At 43.9% G+C, this 7,540-nt stretch overlaps 1 protein-coding gene across 1 annotated transcript; it reads left to right on the top strand.

Moving 5' to 3' along the window:
- The first annotated feature begins 872 nt into the window (after nucleotides 1–872).
- On the top strand, nucleotides 873–4,496 carry LOC117437983 (synaptonemal complex protein 1-like). The gene is made up of 2 exons (XM_034073284.1): nucleotides 873–3,449; nucleotides 4,030–4,496. Exon 1 carries the CDS (start codon nucleotides 940–942, stop codon nucleotides 2,422–2,424), a length of 1,485 nt encoding a protein of 494 aa, XP_033929175.1. The 5' UTR covers nucleotides 873–939; the 3' UTR covers nucleotides 2,425–3,449; nucleotides 4,030–4,496.
- Nucleotides 4,497–7,540: the final 3,044 nt, after the last annotated feature.

The raw sequence follows: 7,540 nt of genomic DNA, 5'->3' as shown, positions 1-7,540 counted from the left end.
TTAACACGCACTTACCGCTCCATTAAGCTCATGATTGATCAAATGCATGCAGAGGCGGAAATCGCAGCTGCGTCGAAGGGTGCCTTGAGTGAGAGTACGGAAAACTCGGACTTGGGGGAAACGGACTTAATCGAGTGGGGCCCCCTCCCTGATCCAGTGCCCCCCCGTACCTCCCCTGAAAAAACAAACATTGCTGCACCAGTGCATAAGAAGGGGGAGTTTGATGACTTAATTATCCCCTGGGACCCCTCAGATGAGTTGCCCACGCAACCATCTGCACCCCCTGAGCCAGAACCTATGGAGGTACTGCCCGAAAATGTACCTTTGCCGTCTGAGGATGATGACGCACTACAAAAAGAATCGCCTTATGCTGAACTTGTGAAAGAACTAAGGCAACAGCGCCACCAAATGGCAAGGTTAATGATAGCTGTGAAAAATTTAGACAAGGATGGTGATACGGGTAAAAAGAAAGAAATGTATAAAAAAGCCATGGAGGCAATTAAAGAAGGAATCAAGAATATTGAAAGACAGTTGGACCAAAAGGAGAAATTAGACGCCGGGGGACGAGAAGGGATCAAGAGGGCAATTAGACAGGGAAAGCTAACGATTAAAGAAGGTCATGAAAAAATAAAACGCTTGTATGGAGCAGGGGAAGGATTAACAGAAAAAGAAAAAAGAGACTTACAGGATGATTTAGATGAAGGAATGTTAGAGGATGAGAGGGCAAAGGGGTATATCCCTAAAAGAGTAAACGAATATATCCCTACAGATAATTTTTTTGACATGGGGCGGAGATTGAAAGGAGTTATCACACAAGCTAATTTGAATGGGGAGGTTACTTTAGAACCATTAATATCTGCTCCAGCACGGGTTACACAGAATGGAGCAGAATGGACACCTTTAGACTGGAATTTGGTCTCAAAATTACAACAAAGTGTTATGGCCTACGGAGCCACTAATTCGGCTGTACAAAGACAGATGACAGCCTTTATGAAATACCAGGAGCTTGTTCCTGCCGATATTAGATTGCTTATGGAAACTCTCCTAGGGGCTACGGCTTTTACAATGTTTCTGGTAAAGTGGCAGGAACGCTTAGAGCTAAAACAACTAGAGTTTAAGGCTGAAGACTCCAACCTGCTTGAGATCAAGGCTGGAGATGCCAACCTGCTCAAGATTAAGACTGGAGACTCCAACCTACTAGAATTTAAGGCTGAAGATGCCAACCTACTACAGACAGCAACAGAGACAGAGGTTAATGAGGTGCTGAGGAGTACAAGCCCTGAGAAAAATGAAGCATTAGAAGCCCAGCAACAGATGTCCTTGTTTCAGAACCGTATCAGAGAGCAAAATGCACATTTGGAGATGCTACGTGAGAAAGCACATGACCTGGAAGTACAGCTTGAGTCTTCTCAAAAGAATGCCAAAGATAAAGAAAATACATTTGCCCAAATGGAAGAGAATATGGAAGATACAATTCAACAGCTATGCGAAAGCACGGAAGAAAAAGAACAAGATGTTAAAAGTCTCCAAGATCTAGTGGCATCAGAAAGGTTGTCTGTATTACAATGTGCCCTTTCTGTCCGGGACTCAGAAATAAGAGAATTGAAAAATGAAATAGCTTTATGCAAAATGAAAGAACAACAACATGTTGAAGAACTGACAATCAGCCATGAGAAGGATATTTGCAGACAGTTGGAGAACTTGAGGGCTGAGCTGGAGAAGTGCCACAGAAGGGAAATTGCAGAAGCCAGGCAGGTATATGAAGAAGAAATGGTTTTGAAATATAAGAATGAACTTGAACAGCTAAAAAGAGAGCTCTGTGCTCTGAATTCTGAAGAGCATGTTCAGACTTTGAATGGCATAATAATTGACTTAAATAAGAGTCTTCATGAGTCTGAAGTTAATAAAGAATCTTTGAGGAAGAGACTTGAGAACCAACAGGAAGACTTTGAGAGAGAAAAATCTGAAATTGAAACTAAATACAAGGGTTTGATTGATGGGCTTAAGTTGCAACTTTCTGATGCAGAAGAGCAGCTCAAGGAAGCTGAGCAATATAAACAAGTAAAACAGTCCTCGCGTGGAAAGATTCAGAAACTGAATTCTCTCGTCAAGGAATTAAATGAGAAGCAACTTTATGAGGCTAAAGCCACTACAGATGTAAGGCAAAAGCCTGATGAAGACAATGTCTCCAATAAAAAGGTAATGACTTTGAGGGAAAACCAGATTTTACCAGAGATGAGAGCAGAATTTGATGCGATGTGGAATGAGCCACACCAGTTGACAGGTGAAGATGAGCTAGTTCATGAAGAACTAGAGTTCCAGTATGGCTTTGGAGTAGGCTCCTCAAGGGATCCATTAGCAGAAATCAAGAATTCAGAGGTCACAGAGAATAATGAAAACGGTGAAGGTGATGACTCAAAGTAATTGAGACAAAAATTGAGCAACAACAGGTTTATAGATATGACCCTGAATATCCAGTTATGGTTTTGGTTTATGGATCACAGCAATACAGATCTGCTATTATAACGCAACAAATTGAAAAACACTTAGCGATCCTAGAATGGGTTTTCCCATCGTATCAGCCTTCTGCATCTGTTACCACGCTCCAGGATTATATTGGGTCCCTATTGTTAAAAGCCAAAGAACGTGTCAGGTTGGTGTTTGGTGTTGATCCTTCTGTATTTGTACTACCTTGGAAAACTACTGATTTAATCCAAGAATGGTCATTATGTTCTATCACCTTTGCTCTTGCAGTTAATGGGGTACAATTGTCAACACATTATCCCTCTCATCCGCTGTTTCAAACAACCTCTATTATAATGAGAGGGCCTATTGTGAAACAAAAACCTATATCAAATGCACTTACTGTATTCACTGATGCCAGTGGACGTACTGGGAAATATGGCTTCGCATGGCAAGACAATCAAAATTGGAAACTAAAGATATGGACTGACACAGGAAAATCAGTGCAAATCTTAGAACTACAAGCCATTGTTGAAACCTTAAATTGGTTTTCCTCACAAGCCTTAAATATTGTATCCGATTCAGCATATGCAGTCATTGTAGTCAATCGTATTGACTGTGCAAAAATAGGTAAAATCGGAACATTGGAAATTGAAGAATTGGTAATTCGCCTAAAGGGTATAATTCAAGAACGTAAGGAGCCCATCTGGTGCTGCCACATGCGAAGTCATACCAACTTACCTGGTATCTTTTCCCAGGGTAATGCTGTAATTGACCGAGCGGTTGCAGGACCAGTCGTGCTACGGAACTTTGAAGCGGCTCCTCAGTCACATGAGTTTTTTCATCAATCCTCAAGAGGTCTACAGCAGGAATTTGGACTATCTAGGTCTCAGGCTCGAAATATTGTCGCAGCCTGCCCTGATTGCGCCCGTATTGCTCCATTACAACAACATGGAGTTAACCCACGAGGCTTAGGCCCAAGAAAAGTATGGCAGATTGATGTTACAGAATACCCCCCTTTTGGTCGACTGAAATATTTACATGTCTCAGTTGATACTCATAGTCATGCAGTATGGGCCTCAGCACTAACTACAACAGCCTTTAAAGCAGTGAAACAACACTGGTTACAGGCTTTTGCTGTCCTAGGGGTTCCTGAAATGATAAAGACAGACAATGCGCCAAGTTATGTAGGACACTGGAGTGAACAATTTCTAAAGCAATGGGGTGTTAAACATGTTACAGGCATACCTTACAATACTACTGGCCAGGGCATTGTCGAAAGACGACATCAGGATATTAAATGCTTGCTTGGCGCTTTGAAAAAAGAGGGGGAGATAACCCTCTCGCCACACGATATGTTAGCTAAAGCATGTTATGTTTTAAATTGGAAAAATCCTGTTTCAACCAATGATAAGCAAACTGTTATTCCGATACATTTGCACTATACTTCACAAAATTCTGTTTTAAAAATGCCTGTCCGTACTTGGGACCCTAAAAAAGGGGCCTGGGGAACAGAAAAAGAAACTTTATTCACCTGGGGACGGGGATATGCTTGTGTCTCTACAGGTGATGACCCACCTCGATGGGTCCCAGCTAAATGGGTAAAACCGTGGCTGGAAAAGAAGGGAGATTCTGAGGAAATGAGAGGACAGCAGACGGTGTCTTAATAAACTATTTGTGGAATCTAGCTAGGGAACTTTTGGAAGAAAAACGAAATGAAGATATTAGGTCTGGCAGCACCTGTGGTTCTGATGGAACAGGGAAGTATGATGTCACATAACATGGATCATCAGCAAAACATGTGGGTAACATGGGTTAATGAGATAGGGCAGGATTCCTTTTGTTTATCTATAGCAACCCCATCTGATCCATTTCGAACATGTTTGATTGGAGTCCCTCTGGTATCTCACAAGACCTTTATAGATATGGCTGACCACTTCTTCCAACACAGGCTGGCCACCTGTGTTGGAACGAGTGTGCATTTTAGTCAGTATAAAAGCCCAAGCCTCACGTGATGTGAGGGAGGCAGAGCCTCTGTGGGGATGCCCGCTAAGGTTGAGCCTGCCACCTTGCACTGCGATGATGCTTCTTGGAGCTGGTTTCTTAATAGTCTTTACAAGGTCCTTGTGCCACGTCCTGTATGTGGGACTGTGCAGTGGGAGCAATGATTGTCTGGATTTTGTGTTTCAAATATTGTAGTTCTGTGGAGAGTGTATGTGGGATCCCATATATGCATATATGTGTGTTTGTGTGTGTGTGATGAGGGCAGACAGTGTTCTGTATATTTTTTGTTGTCAGGTTCATGTAAAAAGTTTTAACAGGTAGCAGTTCAACATTTTGGGCAAGAAAGGGTCAATGCATAAGTGCAGCAGGTATTTATGGTTGACCACCTAAAAAAAAAAAAAAAAAAAAAAAAAAAAAAAAAGGGGGGGGGAGTGTAATGATGGAGCAAACTCCTTGACTGTTAACACTGTACAGGTTACTTCTGCAGCTGCTTTACATCCTTCACAATCTTTCTGATCATTCTGAATCTATTCACAAGAAATTGTTTGAACTTAAAGAAAATACTGTAGAAACAAATCCTATAGACTCTTGGTTAAAATCGTTAGGAATAAGTAGTTGGTTAAGGAGTTTAATCATGATGTTTAGTGGACCAATAATGATTATGTTGTTAATTTTGTTTTTTGGACCTTGTTTGTTACAATGTACTATGCAACGCATGTAGCAGATGACGAACGCCTTATTTGAAAAAAGAGGGGGAGATGTTGGGGGTCGAGCATGGGCGCTTTAACAGGCTTGCAGCAAGCTGTGAGAAAGTGAACCTCTGACCCCAGGCTGGAAGAGGAAGCGTCAAGGTCAGCAAAACAGGAGCGCAATAACAAGATGCCAGAAGCATGATGTAACGCTAAGCTGAAGCGAAGGTGTGAAACCAATCAGGAGAGGCAAAGTGGAGCGTGTACCTCTCGCGGGCAAAGTGAAGCAGCCAATCAAGTAATGCGTGATTGCGTGTAAGACAGTATATTAAGAGCAGCCTTGTAATCAATAAACGGAGCATTTCGTGAACCTACATCGTATCGGTGTTTTCTCCCCTCCACCTGGCCGTGGCATTCAGGTTCTTAAGATGGTCTTGAACCAGATCCTCTCCTACAGTGAGCCCAAGGTCTTCATTCTCACAGTCCCTGCATCTGCCTTCCAAGACTTGGGTGGTGTGGTCAGAGCCTTTGCCAGTGAAGACTGAGGCAAAGAAGTCATTCAGAAGCTCAGCCTTCTCCAAATCCTGTGTAGCCAGTTCTGATAGCTTCCAGAGGGGGCCTACTTGTCCCTAGCTTTTTATTCACTGTATACCAATTGAATCCCTTCCTGTTATCATTAACATCCCTAGCCAAATTTAATTCTAACTGGGCCTTAGGTTTCCTAATCTGGTCCCTAGCTTCCTAGACAACATCCCTGTATTCTTCCCAGGCTTCCTCTCCTTGCTTCCACCTTTTATAAGCCTCTTTTTTCCTGTGAATTTTTCTCAGCAGCTCCTTATCCATCCAAGGAGGTCTCCTGGCCCTCCTGCTGCACTTCCTTCTAGTTGGGATGCAACACTCCTGAGCTTGTAGTAGGTGATCCTTGAATATCAACTAACAGTCTTGGGCACCCCTTGCCCTCCAGGGCTATATCCCATGGAACCTTACTAAGCAGGTTCCTGAAGAGGCCAAAGTCTGCTCTCTTGAAGTCCAGAGCAGTGAGCTTACTGCATGCTCTTCTCACTGTCCTGAGGATCTCAAACTCAACCATCTCATGATCACTGCAACCAAGGCTGCCCTGGAGTGTCACATTTCCAACGAGCCCTTCCCTGTAGGTGAGCACGAGGTCAAGCAGGGCACCTCTCCTCGTCAGCTCCTTTATTGCTTGCAGAAGGAAGTTGTCTTCCACACAATCGAGAAACCTCCTGGATTGCTTGTGCCGCACCGTACCGTCACTCCAACAGATATCAGGATGTTTGAAGTCCCCCATGAGAACAAGGACCTGAAAGCATGAGTCTGTTCTTATCTGTCTGTGGAGTTCTTCATCCACAGAGTCCTTTTGATCAGACGGTCTGTAACACATCCCCGCAGTAATGTCTCCCATTGCTGTTCTCCCTTTAACCCTGACCCACAAGCTCTCTGTTGACTGCTCACCTGTCCCCAGACAGAGTTCCATACTCTCCAGTCTATCCCTAACATAAATAGCAGGTCCCCTTCCCCATCTGCCATGCCTGTCTTTTCTAAAGTGCCTGTAGCCTTCCATTCCAACACTCCAGCCACAGGAGACATCCCACCACGTTTCTGTGATGCCTATTATATCATACCCCCGTAGTCAGACATGCACACATCTCTAATTCCTCTTGTTTGTTCCCCATGCTGTGGGCATTCGTATAGGGGCATCTGATCCGAGCTCCAAATGTAGTCGGCTCATTGGCTGGAGCCGCTGGAATATCTCTGCATTGCTCTGAGTATTTATTATAGGTGCTGGCAACTGACTGGGTGTGTTGGGATGGAATGATGTCCCCCTCCCTCAACACATCTAGTTTAAAGCATCCTTGACCAGCCTGGCAAGCTTCCTACCAAAACCAGCCTTCACCTTCTTTGTTAGACCAGCTCCATCAGCCTTCAGTAGACCTGGCCTACTAACTTAGGTCCTGTGTTCTAGATACCCAAACTCCTGAATATGGCACCACACTTCTAACCACTTATTAACCTGGCCAATCCTCCTAGCCCTTTTAGGGTTCTCCCTTGTATCCTGGAGAATTGACAAAAAGACTGTCTGAACTCCAGAGCCCCTAACCACTTTTCCCAGGGCTCTGCAGTCACACTTTATGTTCTCCAGGCTACTTCTATCTGTATCACTAGCACCCACATGGACCACTAGAAGTGGCTAATAGTCAGGGGGACTTACTAGAGCAGGCAGCCTCTCTGCAACATCCCTGATCCATGCCCCAGGTAGGAAACACATCTCCCTTGAGATCGGGTCAGGCCAACAGATGGGTGCCTCTGTTCCTCACAAAGTAGAATCCCCTACTTAGTAGTAAGTATCCATGGCTTTTTCCTGG

The sequence above is a fragment of the Melopsittacus undulatus genome, chromosome Z (assembly GCF_012275295.1).
Source record: "Melopsittacus undulatus isolate bMelUnd1 chromosome Z, bMelUnd1.mat.Z, whole genome shotgun sequence".
NCBI classification, from domain to species: Eukaryota; Metazoa; Chordata; class Aves; order Psittaciformes; family Psittaculidae; genus Melopsittacus; species Melopsittacus undulatus.
Note: the sequence above shows the minus strand (reverse complement) of the source record. Positions and strands in the feature narration are given on the sequence as shown.

Excerpts from the sequence above, each read along its gene's own strand:
- LOC117437983 (XM_034073284.1), top strand. The coding sequence starts at position 940 with ATGGCCTACGGAGCCACTAATTCGGCTGTACAAAGACAGATGACAGCC.